At 35.2% G+C, this 23,326-nt stretch overlaps 1 protein-coding gene across 6 annotated transcripts in view; it reads left to right on the forward strand.

Annotated features, from left to right (window-relative positions):
- LOC121415226 (multiple C2 and transmembrane domain-containing protein 1-like) overlaps nt 1-17,665 on the forward strand; it is a 99,669-nt gene extending 82,004 nt beyond the window's left edge. For 3 of the 6 annotated variants that reach the window (XM_041608403.1, XM_041608402.1, XM_041608405.1), the window contains 8 exons: nt 458-577; nt 1,248-1,373; nt 4,900-4,950; nt 9,498-9,515; nt 15,068-15,174; nt 15,651-15,760; nt 16,620-16,717; nt 17,528-17,664. In XM_041608403.1, coding sequence (XP_041464337.1) covers nt 458-577; nt 1,248-1,373; nt 4,900-4,950; nt 9,498-9,515; nt 15,068-15,174; nt 15,651-15,760; nt 16,620-16,717; nt 17,528-17,590 — 693 coding nt within the window. In that variant the 3' untranslated portion in view covers nt 17,591-17,664. Of the gene's footprint in view, nt 1-457; nt 578-1,247; nt 1,374-4,899; nt 4,951-9,497; nt 9,516-15,067; nt 15,175-15,650; nt 15,761-16,619; nt 16,718-17,527 lie in introns of all 6 variants that reach the window. The other 3 variants (XM_041608400.1, XM_041608404.1, XM_041608401.1) reach the window with 2 other exon arrangements.
- The last annotated feature ends 5,661 nt before the right edge of the window (nt 17,666-23,326 follow it).

Genomic DNA, 23,326 nt, shown 5'->3' on the forward strand with positions numbered 1-23,326 from the left:
AAGCTTAAACATGAAATCTTAAATCCAACTGGAATTCATTAACCAAAAAAAGAATCATAAGTATAAATCCAGTTTTAATCCCTCTTGGAATGATGAGAATGAAAACAATTAATGATCCATGAGAAATGATCTTTATTTCTATTATATCTCTTTGACAATAAAATAATATATAAAGTTGTGCACTATTTTTCTTTTAGGTGAAATTAAAAAAAAACACCATCTGGCACCTGTTGCAGAAAGAGTTGTATTTATGCAACATTCCCTAGTACTTGCATTTAAATAATTGGTTGCAAATGAAGTAATGTTTGATTTTTAGAGTTGTGTTTGATCACACCTCTTTCTGCAACCGGCTTCTGGTGCTGTAAGAAGGCTGTGTTGTAATAAGCCCCCTTATTCTATGAAACATAGTCAACAAATATCAAAGGTGATTTTATATCTATTCTTTTTTTCTTCCTAGGTACTACAAAACAATCTCTCGAGGGTGAGTAACATGGTAACAGACATAGTGAGCGTTGGGAGATTCATTAATAGTTGCTTTCAATGGGAAAGCAAGCTACGTACAATCATTGCATTCGCTGTAAGTATATACATGTAATGTACCTCTCTTTCAAATTTTTTTTTTCTCTTTTCTCTCTTCTTGTTCATTTCTCCTTGCTATCTACTTGTCTAGCCTTGATTACGTTTCATTTTTTTCACATTTGACATTGTCTCTTCTTTTTCTTCAAGGATCTTATCTGAAATTATTCTTACCCATTTCTTTTTTTTTATCTTCTTGTTTCCTACTGCTCATAGTCTTTCCACTCTTTTATTATTCGGACTGGTTTTCATACTTATTAAAACTGAACATTGAAATGTGTAGGACGTTCAACACCACATTAACCTGCAAAAATATTACAATTCGAAACAAACTGTCATTTCTCTTTTTCTGAAAAAAAATTGAGGAACATTTTCAAGTCATTTATCAACAATTAATTTCATATCAAATGATTACAAAACCTATTAACGGAACATTTGAGTGTTTTTTATTCTCACCATTAATGCCATTGTGTGCGTTAACAAGGCATTTATCTACATTTGCCTCTCTTTACCCTGGAGGGAAGTCAAAACTTTGTAGGTTGATTACGTTCAATGTCACACATTGATCTCATGTGGAGATGTGCACATTTTGCATATTAAAGTGCATCTAATGACTAGGGTGATAGTATCTGAAGAGACTGAATTTGTGCATCATTTGTTTTATTTTTCAGGCCTTCCTCATCATTGTATGGAACTTCCAGTTGTACATGGCTCCACTGGCAATCCTAATGCTCTTTACATGGAAGTTTGTAGAGCAATGGATTGTCTCTTCGTACACCAAACCACCGGATGAGGATGTAAGTATTGATACAAAAATGAATTCTGATGTGTTTTAAATTATGCCAAATTGTGAAGTTTTGAATAATTCTAGGCAAAAAAAAAGAAGATTTTTAACTATTGCATTTTTTTATGCCTCCATCCACTGTAGGGTTCCCAAAGGTGTTATGTTCTTGGGTGTTTTTTTATTTGTCTGTCTGTCTGTTCGGAAAACATCTCATTCTCATGATATCTTTAAGAACCATTTTGTAGATTAACTGCAACCTTCATTCATTAATACATTTTGGGAGATGATCTGAGTTAATTTAAGGGTCACAATGTCGAAGGTCAAAGAGGTCTTTGGGAAAATGCAAAAATAGCTTGCGATACTTGAAAAACTGTTCTTGACTTCACACTTCCGAGAATCCATCCAGTTTTTACCTTGATATTGGATTTTGACCCAAACATGGTACCCAGTCTTCAGATAACCCTCTGGAAGTCTAACTTTTAGAGGAAAAACTATTTTCTATCCTTTTTTAAAATGAAAATGTTATAAACGATTGAAATAGCATCTTGAAAAGCAAATATTTAATTGACTTATCAGTGCAGGATCCAGACATGGATCCAGCCAGATTAGTCACGATAGTATTATGCACACTGCCCTTGAATGGATGGGTGTTTCATAAAGCTGTTACTGGTTATCCTTTCTTGTGGTATGTGGTATTCACAATTGAATGGTCATTGGTGATTATTTAGGGCACAAGAAAGGTTCACCAGTCATTCTTAAAGTCACTCTAAACTTACGAACGGTTTATGAAACAGCCTCCTGGTATTGTATCTACCCTGACTGGATCCATTACTATAGGAGAATTTCCCAGCCAGAATTTGCATTTTATGCCTTGTCAGGGTTTGCCTTTCTTTGATTATTTTTGGCAAATGACTTCCAGCTGATTTAGAATTCAAGAGTTTCAAATTGTATGCATGATACGATTATGAAATGATGAAATTATGAAATGGTCAATTATGAATGGTTTGAAGTTGAATTCTGAGAAAACTGAAATCTTGCACATAACATCGCGTCACAGAAACTCAGATAATGTCTCAACTCTAAATGTTGCTGGTTCTATTATTCAGCCAGTCTCCAAGGCACGGGATCTAGGGGTAATTGTCGAGAATGAATTAGGAATGAAGTCCCATGTTAACAATATTTGTAGGGCTGCTGCAATTGGGTTACACAAAATTGGGAAAATTAGAAAATAATTGATAGGAAAACAACAGAAAAATTAGTACATGCCTTCATCTTAAGTCACTTAGATAATAATAATAGTTTACTATTCGGAATACCGGAATCGCTTCTCGATAAATTACAACATATCCAAAATTCTGCTGCAAGACTTATAACTCGAAAAGGAAAATTTGAACACATCTCCCCTATCTTATCTGACCTTCATTGGCTACCCATTCGATCAAGGATCAAATATAAACTTCTCATATTAACATTCAAATGTATTCATGGTATTGCCCCTGCTTATCTTCAAGAACTTGTCCAGATTCATAAACCTAAGCGTAATCTCCGTTCTGGCTCACAAAATCTTCTCTCTGAAATTACTGTCAAGACCAAATCATATGGGGATCGGGCTTTCCAGAAAGCTGCACCAGCACAATGGAATTCTCTTCCATCGACATTAAGAAATATTACCCAGCTTGAGAAATTCAAAGTTCAATTAAAAACCCACCTTTTTCAGAATGTTTGATTTAGTCACTCGCGCATAGAGACCTGTAGGTGTTATGCGTATTTAAGAAATGTACTATTATTATTATTATTATTACGTAAACAAATACATTAAAACTCCCTGTAACATTAAAGATGCAATCAGGTTTGAACATTAAGTGCAATCCGTAATGATATTGACTTTGAGAGACATATTGACGACCTTTCCTATGGTCATTTTCTATGGTCTTGTATACTTGCACAAAATCATAGCAATGCATGAAATGGTATTGTATCCACCGTGACTGGATCAGCAACAAGGAGAATTTCCTCATTTTTTTTGTTAATGCTTTGTTCAGGGTTTGCTTTTCTTGGATCATATTTAGGCAAATGACTTGAAGCTGATTGGAAAATTATGAGAGAGTTCCAATTGTATGCATGTTAGGTAAACAAAAATATCAGATCTGAAACTCTGTAACATCAAAGATACAATTGATCAAATACATAAAATGTATCTCTTCATCTTGCAGTCCCTAATGATGTACTTTGAAAGACATATTGATGACCTTTCTTATGATCACATACTTCAAGAGAAATTCCAGTAGTTGCAGTAAACACTGATTTCATGAGAAAGTCTGTAAAACCAGGCTTAATTATCAGAATATCATCAAGGATCTAGATCTGGTACAGTTACATAAACTGAACTTTGTGAAATCTTGAAATCTGCGCTGAAAAACGTTCACACTGAAGATCACCAACATAGATAGGCACACGTGGGACAGTGTATTATTATTGCTGGAATAAAGACCCAACGGAAGTGACCGAATCCGTGCTTATTTTGCTTATATCTCAGCAATTACACAATTTCTCCCAGAATCCTTTGGCACATATTTTTTATTCATACAAACAGACACTTGGGTGGTCATTATATTAGATTCTGTAAAAAGTCATTTTGAGATCGTTACCAAAACTGGAATTTATCTTTAAGTCTAATTCTTGCACAAAATCATGACAATGCATGGATTACAGAGTTGTAGACTATCTATCTCTACTACTTTTTCAAACTTCGGGTGCATGATAAAGTAGGAATGTAGTGCAGTCAAGTCTGCTTTAGAGCCGACCTGTACAGGAGGGCTTACTGTCTGTAAAGATCACAGCACTTTTCCCATCAATGGTTTTCCCTGTTGAAACAAGTACTAGAGGAGTCTTATATACACTGGGGTATGTTTACCTATATTTCTTGTAAAATAGCTTGTATTTTGCCCACTTCTGATCATAAAGATGTCCATAAAAAACATGATTAAAAGAAATCACTGGGTCTTTAATAGCAAGTTTTCTTTATAGACAGGTTCTTGTAAGACATGTTTCAATAAGGCATACTATCGAAGGGAAACCATATTGTGGTCTTAATAGAAAGTTTGTCATTCTCTATGGACGGTCGCTTTTAGACGCAGATTTCACCGTCGTGACGAGATCCTTTATTAATCATGCCCTGAGTCATTAAGTGTTGAAATCATAAATAAACATGAATCATATATAGATAATTCAATTTATTTATATTCAAACAATATAGAAAGATGTTATATATCTATTAGTACCCCTGTCATACTATTTTGAAACTATGCATCTACCGGTATGTGCATTTTGGGTTTGATGATATGCATACAGTTTGAGATGCATGAATACATACGTGCACACATTTTGAGATCGACCGAATAATATAGTCACATATTTTATGATTGACTGAATATTATATGCATACAGTAGCATTAGAAGTGGCATGATTGTTGAACCTTCATTCACCCTTCCTTTCTTCTATCTATCCATTCCTTCTATCTCTCTCTCTACCATTCAAGGACTATGAGGATAGCTCGGGAGAGGAAGATGAGGCGGAGGAGAAAGACAAGGTAATGATCAGTAGAACGTTTGACTCTTCCATGCGATGATCTTTCCATAACCAGATTTTGGTGGAGCCACACATAGTCTGCTGGCATAGACCCTGATTGAATCTTTGGCCAATGAGTGGGTCTCCAAGCAGAGACTAGCACATGTGAAATTTGCTGTTTCAATTCAGGGCCTTCAGTGCACAAGGCATTATATAGGCTACACATTCAGACCCTTAACTCAAGTAAAAGCTTTTTCATAGCAGTCTAAGCCTTACACTGTTCAACACACTTTCCATGTCAAGAATTGATGGTTGAAAAAACAAAATATTCTGTTCTACCTGCAGGCCTATATGTTCTCAGCCTTTGTTATTAATTGCAGTGGGGAATAAACAATATGAACTTTTTAAATTGTAGTTTACCTCAAAATCTGTATTTATGACAGTATATCAGACATTTTTGAGAATGATAATGTCGAGAATGACTTTCTCTGTGAATCCTAGGTTTGCTTCACTGTCTTCCCTTAAAGAAAAATGGTAATCTTAACAGAACTTTGTTTGAAAAACCCAATTACATAAAATGATTCCATATAATTCCATAAAATGATCAACCTTTTTTGATGTCCGACCCCATTTTTCCCCAAGTCTTACTTCACTTCATAAATGGTCCAAGTCATGGTCCTTCGAAAACAATAGAGAATGTCAAAGGAACCAGAAATCAGAGACAGAAAATTTCATGAAGGTCCCACATATAGGGGACATAATATTTTATGGAATTTGCCTGGTTTCTGTTACCTTAAAGTTACAATAAGAGAATCTTTGCCGTCTACTGGTGTCTTCCATGGAATCCTTGATTTTGATAAGCTGTTGAGTATTGTTACCATGGTAATAACCATTAGATGGCAAAGTTACTCTAGTAAGTAACGTTTATGCAACAGGGCCCAGCAGGGTCAGTTTTCAGTGAAAAATTTAGATCATTTTGTCCCACTTGAAATTTGACAAGCAAAAAAAAGTCCTCACTTCTGTGTGGATGGCATATTCCCATTACAAATATTTTATATGACTCTCAGGGGGGGAGGGGGCTCACACTTGTGTATAAACGGTATATTTACATTAGAAATATTTAATTTGACTCTCAAAGAGGGGAGGGACACGGGCCGGATGTGCCCCCCCCCCTGGATTCGCCACTTGGGCCTAGGACCAGAGAGTTTAGAAGGTTGACCTGACAATGTCTTTGAAGTAAAGATTTCTGATGGATACGTAAACTGCTCATCAACTACTGAAAGCATATCAATGCACATTATTGTCCTATCAGTTAATTTGAAGCTATTGATATGAAGACGACTTGTTAAGCTCATTTACAAATGAAGATGGACGTAAAGAGTAATCAGTGGTTCTATCAAAGTTCTTCCCAAGTCTGGTTTTGGTCAGATATTGCTGTATGAATATTAAGTACGGTATCACTACATCAATCGGTACACTGGTTATTTAAGAAAAATATATATAAAATGAATTATTAATGTGTAGTTGGATGCATTGTATGTTCATTAGTTGTGTTTGCATGATCTGCATGATTTATCTGTTGGATGAAATAATTGTCATTTTGTAAGATAATTGTGGGATAAATTTCATTCACCAAAGTATTATGTTAACTTTAATCAAAATAAAATGGCAAATGAAATGGGGCAAGACAGTGTGGCAATCTTTTATTATTACTATTTTTATTTTGGATACAATTTTTCACTTGCACAAGTATTATCACTTTTAATTCATGTTTTTTTTTTAAATTACTGTATATGTAACTTTTATATGTTCATTAACATAAAGCTAAAAAAAAATATTTATATATATATAATTGACATCATGGTCCTGTATTACAAAACCTAGTGATTGATTGTAATTTGATATTCACAATTGATTATACATTGAAGTCATTGTTATCAATCATGCATCATTTGTTCTATGATCACTTGCTACGTTTTGTATCACTGAACCTTGATGCTCATGCATGCTAGATACCTACTACAGTACAATCAATCAATTAAAAAAAATGGCAAAATGTGCATCGTAGGCCGACTAAATCACAATGAAGTACTCAATTTACCTTATATTTATTCACAGATCAATAAAAAAAATGTTACTGTTTAGTTCTACATTTCACTTTTTAATCCTTTAATCTCAGGTACTCATGCTCTTGCTTTGGTGTAATATTGCTTATCAACTTGACTTATTGATATAATGCGGTCAAATTATTGAATATTTATCAATATGCTATATGAAAGAAGCTTAAAGCTTGTGTATAGTTTTGGTAAATCCACCAAAATGCACCTATCACTATTCCAATTCATTGTTAGATAATATGAATGGATATGCCCTATAACAGTTATGATGTGGAGGATATGAAATGAAAATGTGTTTTACAGGATAAATTTTGCGATTTTACATGGAAATTTAACTTGATCGGGTCACCCGATCAAATTAAAATATCTGTGTGTTTTTGCCTTTCAATTAAATCCTATTCCAAATCATGGAATGGGCTGAAACTTTCAAGATATGTTCTTTGTCTGTAACTTTTGGATATCTAATCACTAAATTTATAAGATAAGTGCTTGAATGCCCATTTTTTTAAATTTAAAACAAGCATCGCCGAGAGAGGGCGCTATATATCCAAGATTTGAATATTTGAAATTTTCTCAGAGAAGTGCAGTTGGAAAAATATCTAACGGTCTCTACGCTTCAGTAAGACTGTCACATTAGATGATATTCGATTATCAATCACATTATTGACCCTTTACCAAAGCTATACACAGGCTTTAAAGGAGAAAATCGCAAGGGTATAAAGTTGGTTTGATATAAAAGGAGGAAAAGATGATAAGCGTATTGGTAAGAATTTGAAGAAAATTCTTTAGAAATTAATAGAATCGTGGATTTTTTAAGTTCTGGTTTTGTGAAGTCACATAAGAGCTGCTTTCTTCCCCATTGGTGATTTTCTGTAAATTCCATAAAATGCAATTTTCTCATAATATTGAGAATGATTTTTCTTGTGCATTCATTGTGTTATCAGACACATATTATTTCAAACTGTTTCTATATAACGCAAAAAAATCAGCCATCATGAAGCATTAAGAAATTTGTATTTCTGTTATTGATATTACCTGACAAATAGGGCAGCTGTTCGCATATGACATCAAAAATTCAAATAAATCACCCAACTCTCTTAATCTTTGATGGAATTTTGTCAAACCTTCACCAATATTTTTTCTGCTTTTATTAAAACAGCTTTAGCGTCAGTGTGTGAACTTCCCTTTTAATAAACTATCAAAGTAAGTTTATTGAAACCCTTATAAAAAGGGGTTGCAGCTCACTGTTTTGGAAGAAATACATATATTGCATTCATCTTTGTCATAATGACAATGCAAATTCAAATGTATTGGATTAAGTTCTTTTTCAAATTCATCAGGGATAGGTAAATGAGAATGTGTTGTCATGGTAACTAATATATGTGAAATGGCATGCAATGGTTGGAATAATCACTTTCCATTTTGTCACCAGTGCCCACTGCACATGAAAGCTTGTTGCTTCAACTAATTGTTATCTCACTTCCTTTAATTATACCCCGTCCAAAATCACTACCCCATCAACTTGCCCCTCTCCCTTCTCTCTTTTTCATTCTTCTATTCATTGTCCCCATTTCTCCATTATTATTTCTCCTTTCCTTGTTTTCTCTTTTCTTCCTTTTCTACTCTTTTACCTTGTCTTATTTTTTTTATGACTCCTTTTTCTTCTTTATTACCTTCTTGGCATCTCTTTTATTCTTCCTTTGATTCTTCATCCTCTTCTTCTTCCTCTTATTTTCCTTGTACTTGTCCTAATTCATTCATTCATTTATCCATTCATTCATTCATACGCTCATTCATTCATTCATGCGCTTATTCATGCATTCTTCTTCTTCCTCTTATTCTCTTCTAATTCATTCATTCATCCATCCATTCTTCTTTTTTCTTCTCTTATTTCTTCCTCTTTTTATCCTTAATTCTTCCAATTCATTCATTTATTCATTCATACATTCATTCATCCATCCATTCTTCTTATTTTTCTTCTAGTTCTTCTTCTTCTCCTCTTCTAATTCATTCATTCATATATTCATTCATCCATCCATTCTTTTTCATCTTCTTTTTTTTCACTTTTGTTACATTTTTTATATCCCTCATTCTTCTTTTTCTTAATTCTCCTTAATTTTGTCACTCTCTCTCCCTCTTTCTTTACCCATTTCCCTCTCTCATTTTCTTTTCACCACTCTATCAAAATCTTCAACTTCTGACCTCCCTCCCTTATTAAATAATCACAAAATCATGCAACCCCTTATCACAAACTCTAAACAATATTTCCCACCTGTCCCAATAAACACATATACCCTCATTCCCTTAATCTCACAATCTTCTGCTACCCATTTGATGTTTTACCCCTCCCCCCCCTCCTCCGCCCTCTTCCTTTGTTTACACCTTTCTACTACCCATCCACCATCAACCCATCCAAATTTTGAAAATTGTCACCCCTTGTGCATATCAATAGAAAAAGGAAAAGAAGACGGTAAGTGTTGGTTTGCTGTGTGCCCCTTTATTGCTTAAATTTAAATTAGTTGTAGTCTGTGTGACCATGACAGTTTCCTTTTGATGATGTGAACTTTGCATTTCTTCATTTCCTAACATACATGTAACTCAATGAATGTGCATTCCTTATTTCTTTACACATCTGAATATCGCATTTGTTCACCATATATCCCAACAAGCCTGTGAGTAGTTCTGAGTTATCTTCAATGTATGCAATTATATGAACCTGTATATGAAATATATGCATTTACATGCACACTGTTGCTTATATAGTAGGTAAACTTGCAACAATAGTTGAATGTTTGCCTAAGTTATAAAGAAAGTTAGCCCATATAATCAAAGCATGTATTGAATACCTCTTTCAAGTCAACTTTCTCCAATAAAGTCAGATTCCATTTGTCCAAAAAGATTAGATATTCAAATCCCAAAAGATGTTACCCGTACTTGTACCTGTACTTGTAACTAATCAAATATCCTCTTCATTTACAGTATTGGTATAAAAATTTGAAACTGATGAAATATAGTGACAGATTGTATGTCTTCATGCAAAGATATGTGAGAGCATCAGATATTCTATTCTCCTGACTTGAAGAGAATATCAGTGTATTTCTTGAATGGAGCTACCCAAGTGCAAATTGAGTCTACTTTCTTCTGAGTGTGCAATTTGCATTCTCGGTGTAGGGTTTTTTCCTCACAAATGTATGACATTCTTGTCATCATTGAAGCATTGACACTGTTTCATTTTTGTTCATTTTCACTGTAAAAATAAACAGTTTTTCCCTTTTTACCCTTATCTGCTACTCATTAGCTAAAAAGACAACTATATTCTTTTATTCTATGTTCATAGGCTGCGTTTATGCGACCTCAACCCAGAATCATGATTGGAATCACGATTTGAATCATGATTCAAAACAGCAACATGAATCACGATCCGACAGAATCAGCGTTTATACGACCATCTTTCTAATGCTGTTTCTCCCTGAATTCGGGCCGATCCAGTGCGCATCACAGTGCGCAGTTTGACCCAGGAAGTATAGGTCAACATTTTCGCGCATGTTTCTAACTTCACGTCGGCTGCTAGATTTTTGCTGCCACCGGAGCTAACGCGCGATCGTTTGTGCAAGTGCAACTCGGCTTCCGAAAAATAAATCTTTTACTTCCAGAATTCCGTGTATTGTACCTCGTATTGTTTTTGTTTACTTGTATTCAATCTTGTCGGTTCATCAAAAATGGTGTTCGGTAGCCGTAGTACTGGGCACGAATTCTGTTAATTTTGTCTCGACAGGCGGTGCCACATCTCCGTTGAAATCCCTCCCTCCCAAGCACCGCTGAAAGGGACTCGTAGATCGTCTTATATTTCTGTGAATCCCGGTAAGGGATGCTTGTGCTTCAGGCTGAGCCCAAAGCACAAGCAGAGCCCTGAGTTCGTCGTCAGTCCAATTTGTGCCTTTGGAACTTGAAGACATGATTGATGAAAACAGTGAAATCAGGGTGACCAGATGTCCCGTATTTCCCGGGATTGTCCCGTATTTCAGAATATTGAACAAAATGTAGTTAATACATTTAAAAGTGACGAATTTTCATTAAATAACCAACAGCTGACGAAGCAGGGACAACAATTAAATCGATAACTGTAAACTTTAGCAAGTTCTGCGATGATTTCTTGCTAATACATTGCAAACGAACTGGCCTCCTGCCTGTAAGTGGCAGGCTACTAGCTAGGCATGGAGGATCGAAGCAAATTCTCAATGGTGCAAACACCTCACATGATAAACAGTTTTTCCACCAAAATAATCACAAAATCGGCGGGAAATTCTTATAATTATACTGTGGATTCTCAGTTTAATGATTTGGAGATGTAATCGGAGGAAAATGTTATTGACTTTTCATAGATCTAGTTGTTTCAGCTTTCGTTTTGAGTCTTGGTGTGCACGATGCCGCGATGTTTTATCTAATTTTTAAGTTTGACAATATGTTTCACTTTGAAATTTTATTCATTTCTAAAACATTTTATGTTTAAAATTTTAAAAATACATTTTAAAAAACACCAAATAAAGTTATGATTTTTATTAGATGATTGGATTTTTTGTTTACTTGAAGTTTGAACTTTTCCCTTTTCTTTATTTTATATATACCCTATCCTTTCTGCTTGCCCTTTTTTGTTCCATCTATCTTTATTTCCTATCTTTCTTTCCTCGACATTTTCTTTTCTCTCTCTCTCTCTCCCTCTCTGTGCATTTTTCTTTCTTTCCTTCTTTATCCAATATACTTTTTATTTCCTTCATTCTTTCTTTCCTTATAATTACCTTGGCTTCCTTCTCTCTTCGTCTCCTGTTTCTTTTCGTTCTTTCTCTCCTTCCATTATTTTCTATTTTTTCGTTCTCTTCCCCTTCATTCTTCCCTTCCATTCTTTATTCCTTTCTTCATTTTTCCCTTTTTATTCTTTTCCCTTATTTTTATTTTCTTTCTTTTGTTTCTTTCAAAGAATGAAGAAAACATGTTTATTTCCTTCATTCTTTCTTTCCTCCTTCTTTTTCTCACCTTTCCCCCCTTTAATTGTCTCCTTTATTTTGCGAGACATTTATTAATCTTCCCTTCCTTCCTTTCTTTCTATATTCATTTCAAACAATGACGGAAACCTTTTTTTATCTCTTTTATTATTTCTTTCATCCTTTTATTCTAACTTTCTGTTATTTTTTCTGTTTTCCTTTATTTTCTTTCCTTCCCAATCATCTCTTTTCTTTCTCTCCTTCATTCTTTCGTTCACCTTCCCTTCTAATTCTTTATATTTTTTTCAAAAGTCTTATAATTATACTATGGATTCTCAGAAGCCCACACTTTGTGTGGGCTTCTTTGTTGATCTTCGTTTGTCAATTGTCCCGTATTTCATTTTGTGAAATCTGGTCACCCTGAGTGAAATATACAAATGACGCTACAGTACAACCCCGGGGTACAATACACAGAATGATAATTCCTAAATGCACATGACAATTGGCATATACCGGTACTAGTACACTGGCAATCTGCTACACGAAAATTAACCTGCACGAAACACAGCGCGCGCCTTTGAGTCGAACCCGGAAGAAGCACGACACAATGACGTCATAGAATCATGATTCAAATCACGATATCGTTTATACGACCCTTTTCGTTCGTGATTCTACAGAAACGTCTTTCCAAACGCCCCTTTTTCCGTGTTTCATGTTTGTGATTTGAAAGACGTTTATTTCCACTTTCGACTAAACGCAATCGTGATTCTGCAGAATCGTGATTTGAATCATGATTCTAATCATGATTCTAGGGTAAAAAAGTGTCGAATAAACGCACCCATAGTCTTACCAAAACTGTAAGCCTAGTTGAGCTTTAACAACAACAAAGAAAAATTAAAAGACAAATAAAATTTGTATCTTAAACGAAACTTTTTTTTAATTCTACCACCATCATATTCTTTTATAGATTTGTAATTGGTAATATAACTTGTTTTTATTTTAAGAAGCAGTCTCTGCTCAATAAAGTTGAAATACTTTGTATATTTTTCTCTCATCCACATAGCGTAGTGTAGATTTATACTAGTATAGATATAGCATGTATATATTACATGTATATGCATTGTATTGTAGCAATAATTGTAGCTTTTAATAGCTTATTTTATCTTTTCTGTTTCAAGCCTCTCTTTTCATCAGTAGCATTTTAAAAATGAGAAAATAGAATCTCCCTATTCTACACAGTAAACAGTGCATGTTGAATTTCCCTTGTAGCTATACTATTGCATAGAGTTAGATAACGTGACACCTTCAAACTTAGATTGATTATTCACATTTAACATATATTGATCATTCAAATTACAGAGGCATATTTTTACTGTAAAACTGACTTATTGGATATTCGTACAAACTACATTTATTAAAAATGCAAGTTCATATGTCTTCAGCACCAAGAATTTTCATTTTAACAACTTGTCAACGAGATTCGTATTTGACATAATGAATGCTGACAAGATATTGAATTGGAGATACTCAGTTGTCATCATGATGATCATATTGATCTGCATGAACATGGTGATAATGATCATGATGGCGAGAATAATGACAGACCACCTAATTCGTCCACATGGCGAATTAAAATCTAGTTTGATTATAAGATTGCATGATATAATGTAGTTCCTTTATATATCCATATAAGGATATATGCAAACTAAAAAATGCTATTTTGCATTTTAAATATCTTTATATGATGTTATATGCATCTAATATGAATCACATTGATTTTTTTATTTTTTTTAAATGTATATTTACTTTATTTTCTCCCTTTAACAAGCATTTCTTTTCAGCTTTTTAGTGTTTCTCATTTCTTATACTTGTACATGTATTTTAGCAGAGTGTATCAACTTATTACATGTATGCATACATTTACATGATTTCTTTTGTTATGGAAATAAAGAATTTTGAAAATCACCTTTTTTAACACATTCTGGTAAAATAAAGAATGGGGAAATGACGGAAGGAAAATAAACAAACCTTTTTTTTTACAAGAAAATAATGTTTTCAGGCTTCAAATGATAGAAATATACCTAAATATGTATATTCATTTTTTCCTAGCAATTCATGAGGCCTATAGAAAAGAGAATTAATTCTTGTGCAATTCAGTTGATCATAGACAAGGGGGGTGTTTCACAAAGATTTAAGTATGACTTACATTCGTACTTAATGCAAATGCCTACACGTAGTTGCAGGCGTTATAAAAGGCTACTGCATTGGTCAGATCATGCAAAGAGGACGCACTCTACTGCGTATTAATCATTAAGGTTGCGCGTTGTGTAACATGTACGCATCATTATTTAAGTACGACTCTAAAGTCATAATTAAATCTTTGTGAAACACCCTCCAGGGGAGTGTTTCATCAACATTTTCATCCGACAAGTTGTCAGATCTGACATCTTTCTCTGATGTTGATTGGCTGAGAGGTACTGTTACTATGGTAACTGTCGGATAAAATGGGACTTGTCGGATAAAACATCCGACAAGTCCTTTCATGAAACGCCCTTGTAATTGTTCTGACCTCAATAGTATAGGTTTAGGGTTGACTGTGGAATGCCAAATGTGATACAAATATCTAGCAGAAGATTTCAGTTTGGTACATTTAGCATTCAGTTCATTGAAAAGTTTCTGGGAGCGATCAGCGAATAGTTTCTTCGCCATTTAAATGAAATTGAGAAAATAGCATTGTAAATATAGGAAGTATTACAAATTTAAAAATGTTTTGGATTTAGTCCGTTGCTTGTATTAAACCAGAGTTGATAGGTAAAAGTTGATGGCAGTTTCAAATCACTTTGAATCATTGCTTTCTACTCTCAGCCTAATTGAAATATTGAGCATGAAATCTCTATCTTCTGGGTGCAGCCAAACATTTCAAATCCTAACATCCTGCAGGTACAGGGGACTTCAAAGAATTTGAAATTTACTACCAAAGCTGCCTTAGAGACACCGATCAAAGAAAGCAATTAAACATCTCCCTTTTTTGCTCTAATTCCAGGAGAGTAAAAGAAGTTTCAAGGAGAAGTTACAAGCAATAGAGAGGGTTTGTCAGACAATACAGAACACCCTCGATCAAGTAGCATGCCTTGGAGAGCGAGTCAAGAAGTAAGTATTGGCAGATTATCGTGGGTTGCTCCAACAAATTACAATTAAAAAAGTAATCATAAATTTGTATAGCATAGCTTTTATGTGAATACATTCAGTTGCGCTTAAATACTTAGAGCTCTCTTTTTACTTAATTCTATAAAGTATGTACACAGCAATTTCCTAACAAAACATGTGTTTTCTGACCAGAAAGGTTACCAAGGATATTTGACATGATCAAAACTTCTTGGTGGTCTGATTTGGAGCCCACTTTTGCCCTGTCCTCAAAATTTTGTTGCTACGATGCTCTCAAATCAACCAGTCACTGTCCAAAATTCTTCTTTTTATCTACTCATCAGGATAGATCGGGCTTTCACATCATGATAGCGGAACAACCCTTTGCAAGTTTATTTCATTTTCTCTTAATTTTTACCCAAACTTTCAAGTTTAGCTACAACCTGCTAACATTATATTTTTGTTTTTCCTTTTTTCTTCAGCACCTTCAACTTCACCGTACCTTGGTTATCCTACCTGGCCATCATAGTCCTGTGCATAGTGACTATCGTACTCTACTTTATACCTCTTAGATATCTCATTCTTGCGTGGGGTAAGTGAAAAATAGTTAATTTAAAGTAACCAATCATTATGACATTGGTTCTCAAAATTCCAATACGGTCACACTCTTAATATGAGCTTTGACAAAAAGCATGGTGGTCAGACTAGGTGTTTGCTTCACCTTATAAGAGAGAGAGAGGGAGGCAGCGTAGCTCAGTCAGTTAGAGCGCATGTTTCGGATAAGATCGTAGATCTCCACGTGAGGGGTTCGAGTCCCACTCATGCCGAAACGCGTCTAACAAAAAAATCTGATGTTACAGCGTTGTGTCTTAGTGTACCTCACCACTGTATTCAGTGCAGGTGTGAATGCAGTAGAGAAACACTCTGTCCATCGGAAAGGACGCAAATGTTGGTCCCGTGTATAGGAGAGTCACAACCTGTGCCTGTTAAAACCAATACGTTATTCGTCAAAGAATAGGGTGTACACCCCGTGTATTGCACCTGCCGGTCCCGGCAAAATTCAGGTCAAGTAAATCTTGACGTTCATATGCCATAATAATCAATATAATTATTGTGGGCATTAACAGAAATACAAGAGAGAGAGATAGTCGTTAAAAAAATGTCAGGTAATCTTTCGGATATTGACTCCATGATATTTGCTCTGGCGACAATTACTCCACAATAAATTCCACACACCAATCAAATGACTAACTTCAACCCTCAATTTAACACTATAGGCCAATACCCTACACCTTACCCTAACCCTAAACCTATCACAAAATCATATTGCCACCATGACCCTAACAGATGCCTACCAATCAGAATGTACATTTATAAAAGTCTTAAAAATCCATATGCTACCGGAGATATTAAATCAGTTGCCCATGTATTTTATTCTTTTTTTTAAACAGGTATCAACAAGTTCACCAAGAAGATCCGAAAGCCTCATGCCATTCCAAACAATGAACTATTAGACTTCCTTTCAAGACTTCCCTCAGATACACAACTTGTAAGTATCTTAGATTCCCATATATTCACAGTGGCAGCACCGAGGGGGGGGAGGCATGCAAAGCATTTATCCCCCCCCCCCCGCTACCTTGGGGATGAATGATGAAGAAACAAATTTGTAGACTAATTTGTAAGTGATGTAGTTTTCAAGATCGCTTTGCCTCGTTAAACTGGTCTTAGCGCAATTGAGGACACAACCTTTCTTCAGGAAGAGATCTTCGCACATTTTGAGTGCGCTACACCACATGACAGGTGTAGAATGCCTATGCTGCAGTTTCGAATGTCACGCGAAATGTGTCACCCATCTGAGAGCATATCCATAGCAACAAAATCGCTTTACGTAAAGTGATTTTGAAAACCACTTTCGTGTGATCAAGTGGGAACGCCAGCAAAGCGATCTTCCAAACTGGTTTCCTGACCAGTAAACTTGTTTTAGAAAGCGTAATGAGAACGGCCTCTTAGATTGACTTGTGAACCTTTCATGTGTTTGATTATACTCCAGATTTTCATTGGTGCTGATTAAGTTCCAAAGAAAGGATCACCAGTCATTCTTTAAGTTGATCATAAATTACGAACAACATTATGAAATACACACCTGATAGGGTTTCTATTTCAACTGCCATATTTTGTTGGCCTCAAAATAGAGAAATAATTCCTCATGTGGCACTAGAAAATGTTTTGGGTAGATAGTTTATTGTTACCCTTTATGCATCAACAGTTGATAGAGTATGTACATAAGATTGAGAAGACTTTAATATCATTTCTTCCTTCTTCTTTCCACTTTTTTTATTTCGTTCACTTTGTCAAACAGAAACAGTATCGAGAGCTCAGGCCTGAACTATCAAGAACGGACTCTCCTAAAAAGAAGAAATAACCAAGTGGCTCTTCATGTTTGAAGAAAATGAAATATAGGTTCTCTTGCTACTACATGTATCTGAGCTGAAGACTGCCCCAAGCATTGGTGATGATGATGATGATGGGTTCTTGCACAGCGCCGATATCTGCCTCTGCTGGGCGCTCATTACCCTTGCTCAAAAATAAGAAATGTCTCACACATTTCAAAGTCTTCAAACAGTGCTTTATAGAAGCATCACTCGGTTCAAATACTGTCCCAGTAGTGTTTCAATCATGTAATTCTTACAATGATGTTAGAATGGGGAACAGATCGATCTTCTGGCAAGACTCAAAAGGTGATTGGGTCTCTGCTCTCCTGATAAATCGGGGAAGGAAATTCCACAGCTTTGGTCCAGAGATGTAGGATGCTCTGTCACCCCAGGTTGTGTGGCTGAGAGACTCGGTCAGCAATGCCTGGTCTGTCTGGTTCATTACCCTCTTCGTCAAAGATGGACAGATGCTTGAAAGCATGGACTCTTCATTACTATCATCGTCATTGAGTGTAGGGTGAACTGCCTCAGAAGTCCATCAGGGTCGCAACTATTGTTGGTCGTACTAGATTCATTGCGAAGCACAGCAAAGGAAGAAATAGATTAAATAACCCGATGAGTTTTCATATATGGACAAAATGAAATGAACTAATAGTGGTCGTGATTTTTTACCCGATTGCTATTAAAGAAAGCATGAATGCTTGTAAGCAAACAACCAGAGGACTGAGGTCCTCTCCGAGGGACCGGGTTATGAGGATTTAAATGCCCTACCAAACGGTACTATACATTGTAGCACCAAGTGGGGGAATCGAACCCAGGTCACAGACAAACAACCCCCCACCCCGCTCTACCGACCGAGCTGTTGCTTGCTATTATGCGTGCTGATCTTACCATCGTGTGATGTTAAATCTCATCTTCTTAGAAGTGAACAAGTTGTTGGAAGTGTGGATTATTGGCATCTTCATAGAGGGTAGACTGGACTGCCACAGGAGCCAATCTGGGGAGTCTTTCATGAAAGGACAGGTCAGACGTTTTGTCCAACAAGTCCCATTTTATCCGACAGTTACCATACTTACAGTGCTTCTCAGCCAATCAGAATCAAGGAAAGATGTCAGATCTGACAACTTGTCAGACAAAAATTTTGATGAAATGCTCCCCGGGAGCAAAGTGGAGCATTGTGGCCCAGTGGATTAGTGTTCTGACTTTGAATGAGAGGGTCATGGGTGGTATCATTTCCTTCAGCAAGAAATTTATCCTCATTGTGCTTCACTCAACCCAGGTGAGGTGAATGGGTACCTGGCAGGAATTTATTCCTTGAAATGCCACCGCGCTGTAAAAGGCTGTGGGGCTAAAGCCCGGGTAATAATATCCAATTCAGCGCATAGGGACACATTTGGCAGTGATATGTGCTATATAAGCTTGTTGGTATTATTATTATAGCCATTGATGTTCAGTACTGGATTCTTTGCAAAGCACAAAAATTTCATCGTTAGCAAGACTGCCATCCCTCCTGATCTTTCCAAGACGGTTCGGATTAGGTCTCCATTCCAGAGGACGGAGAATGTTGATAGACCACTGAAAGGCCCAAATTTGGCAAGGAAGAAACAAGAGATTGAGATTCACCTTGGATGACCCTGTGACTGCATTTTATGTGAAGATTTGTCCTAAGCCTTGATTTGGACAAAATTCAGGAATTTTCCCATCTTTCAGTTATTCAATATGACTATTTCCGTATTCAAAGTGAGACTGTCATTTTGGTCCTAAAATGCCTGATATGGTCATTTTGAGAAGTGAGGTATTTCAGTATATTTCTCTTCTCTTATAAATAAATATGGACAAGAAGTTGTGCCATGTGCATTGTGTGCTATTTAAAGGACGTCTGTACCATTCAAATATAAATCTTTCTAAAGTTATGATTGCTATTCCATTGTTCGTTCTATCTATCTATCTATCTGTCTATCTGTCTGTCTATCTGTCTGTCTGTCTGTCATTCTGTCTGACGGTCGGTCTGTCTGTCTGTTATTCTGTCTCTCTGTCATTCTGTCTAATGGTTGCAACAGAATACATAGCTACCATTCTGATAACAGTCATTCAGCTAGTATTTATGCATTTCATGAAATTTGCAAAAAAGCATCTACAATGACATTCTTCTGAGAATGCTCGATCCTGTGTCACATCGTAGGAGGGGAGTAAAATCGTTTTGAAATCAATTATGATCACAAATATGCTCTGTTATGTACGGTTTATGGGCATGTAAAAAGTAGATATTTATTTTTTATATGTATTTGAGTACTATTTATGTCTTTAACATTGTATAGCATTTATTATTTGCTTGTAAGAACGTACATTCCTTTTTTTTCCATTAATGCTGATATACACATAGATAAACAGTAGACTTGGCATATTAAAAGACAGCCTTCTATGATTGAACAATTGACTATAACCCTGTAGAATTGTTTGTTTTTATTTATTTTTGGGGCCAAATTTAAAGCATAACCCTCCCTACGGCAGTTTTAGGGTTAATTGATAGAAACATCGTTTTCAAAGTTATCCATGTCCACATACAGATGCAAAATTTGAACCCCAAACCCCAGCTCTTTGCATAATTTGTCGTATCAAGCATCAACCCAGCTTCTGTGTGATAGTTTTTGCTATCACCCTGACTGCCACAATTCTTGTGTGACCTTTCTTGGAACAATAATCTTGTATGAACATATATTACATACTAGAATATATGGCATATTAATCATTTACAATGCTACACGGCAAAGAGAAAGTAATTTGCCAGTATTAGCCTTAATCTTAGATAGATTTGAAAATTTGGTATTATACACTATTATTTATATTTATGGTACACCAAATTCAAGCCATATTTACTATATTTTCTAACACTTGTATATTTTTAATATTCCTTGCCTTTTCTTATCAATGCACTTGTTTGTATAGATAACTTGTATAATTATGTATATGTATTGCACCTGTATATAATAATTATATATCACATCAATCAACATCTATTTACAACTCAGGTGTTGAATAGTTAATCATGTTGTAAATTTCATTATGAAAATGGACTTGTAATGTTTCATGAGAAAATTGTCATATTATATATAAATTGTGTATTTTTCTTCAATATATGTCTTAATTACTACAAATAAATATTGCACAAGAAAAAAGTTTAAGGGAAACCAAACTTATATAACCAAAAATATGTTTAAGGAAGATTGGAAGGTCGTTGTTGTACTTTTTATTGGGTCCTCAAATTGGCAAACATGATTCAAAATGAGTGATTTTGTGGACAACTCTCCATTTGTTTTTTACACAAATTTTCAGATTTTACCTACAAGTATTATCGTTCAAGTCACATCTTGCCTTCTCCTGAGCACAAAATACATGTATGTCAATTGTCATTTGAAAAGTAGAATATTATATTCCACATCACTAATGAAAAGTTCTACAAAATCAGTCATTTTGACACATATTGGCTACTTTGAGGATCCCTATAGAAAATTTTTGCACAATTTTTTTTAACTTCCATAACTCCCTTATTTTAAAATGATTTTGATGAATGAATCTTATTTTAAAATTAATTTTCTCAGTTTACTCTTTCCAGTAAGAATAACTCTTTAGGTTTTTGTTTTCTTTCTGTCTTAATCTACATTGTCAATCGATTTAGTGTGTTGAAAGTTATTTTATTTGTGAATGTGCATTTATACCAAAGTTGAAATGATGTAGAATCATTATAAAAAATGTAAACTGTATGAGGTTTATGTTCTTCAGATAAGGTATAACACACAGCATATGAAAAATTGCATGTTATATATTTATAGAACAGAAATGGGCAATTTCCAGATAAACTTTCTTTACATTTTAAAGATAAATGAAAGTAGTTACAGTAAACACTGATTTCACGAAAAAGTCAGTAAAACTAGGCTTAATTGTCACTATATCATCGAGGATCTAGATCTAGTACAGCTACATAAACTGAACTTTGTGAAATCTTGAAATCTACACTGAAAAATGTTCACACTGAAGATCACCAACACAGATAAGCACACGTGGGACAGTGTATTATTATTGCTTTGAATGTTGGCCTGACGCTTGACCTGAATCCCGTGCTTATTTGCTAATTTCTCAGCAATTACACAATTTCTTCCAGAATCCTTTGGCACATGTTTTTTTATTTATAGAAACAGACACTTTGGTGGTCATTTCATTGGATTCTGGACGAACTCATTTTGAAATCGTCACCACAACTGGCATTTATCTATAATTTCATGGAGAGGAACTCAGGTTTGATGCAGTAGGAACTTCAGGAAATGAATTGGAATTGTATCATGATCAGCATTATTTGGGGGTCATGTGGTAAAGGGGTAGAGCATCGGAGTCACGATTGTGGGAATGGGAGTTTGAATCCCTGCTTTTCCAATATCTTGATCTGCTTCAACCAAAAATTCTTGAAACTTCACTTGGCTCTCAGGTCGGCCATTCCTATGTAAGTCACCTTGTTAAAAGTCAGAGCGGAATCCTTTACCACTCATCCTCACGTTTCACTGTAGACAAAATAATTACGTAGGGGCTCGGGCAATTTCGCCCCCAAAATGCTCAAAAGAGCCCTGGAAATGAGAAAGAAGCCCTGGAAAGTCCCCAATCATTGCAATGTTTAAAGCTTATCTAATGTAACAAATTTGGGCATTAAGTTGAGAAAAGAAGCCCCCCCCTCAAAAAAAAAAGAGAAGAAATTTGCCTGCAATTAAAGGATGCATAGCACCCTTGCTATTCTTGGCACTTCTTGGCAAAAGATGCAGCTCAAGATGTTTTGCCTGATTGGTTATATACCTGGTGGTTGTTTCATAAAGCTGTTCATAAAGTTCCGTAAGACTTTATGCACGACTGGAACGCATTCTTAGGTGCTTAGTCAGCTACATTGGTATAATCACGTACTGTAAGAAGGGATCACCAGTCGAGAATAAAGCCAGTCGCAAGTTACGAACAGCTTTATGAAACGCTTACCAGCTTGGTGTATCTGTGGTGGGATGCAGAGTTCCTACGAGTGTTACTTCAGTAGAAACAATTTATTTAACGACTGCCTTGTATGTTTTATTTTCCTCCCACTGGTATAAGGAGTACATTCCAGTTGATTATCAAGCAACTCCCTAGTTTTCATTCCTTTGTTTGAGATTAAGCAATTTCTTTGGGTTTAACCAATTGATGATTTGGTAAAATGATTACTTTCACTTTTCAGTTGTCAAAATGCGTGGATCAATGAGTGACTACCTTGGAACTATGAGAAACAATTGAATTAAGCATTTCAATTTTCCATTTTATGAAAGTAACATTTAACCTCTATATGCATTCCACGATGTCACAAATCAGTAGTTTTTAAGCCTAAATTAAATGTTCATCTCAAATTAGTTGTAACAATTATTTTAGTCTTTGCACAATTCTGCAGTCTAATTTACTGCCATCTTCAAAGAGAACGTGCTTCACATTTATTAGGTGAGCTTTTGGCTTTCATTATACTTCTATTTGGGGTTGTCAGAAATATATTTATGCTGCTCTTTTATGTTCTATTCCTGGTAAGATAACATTTCTGTAATCTGTACAGATGATTATTTCTTGAAATAAATCATGTCTTTGTTTATTGACATGTGCCTTTCCATGAGGAAAACTATGAAAGAGTGTTTGACTGACTTGTTCCGTTTCTGTGTTCTTGAGTATAACTT

Source organism: Lytechinus variegatus, chromosome 5 (assembly GCF_018143015.1).
Source record: "Lytechinus variegatus isolate NC3 chromosome 5, Lvar_3.0, whole genome shotgun sequence".
NCBI lineage: Eukaryota > Metazoa > Echinodermata > Echinoidea > Temnopleuroida > Toxopneustidae > Lytechinus > Lytechinus variegatus.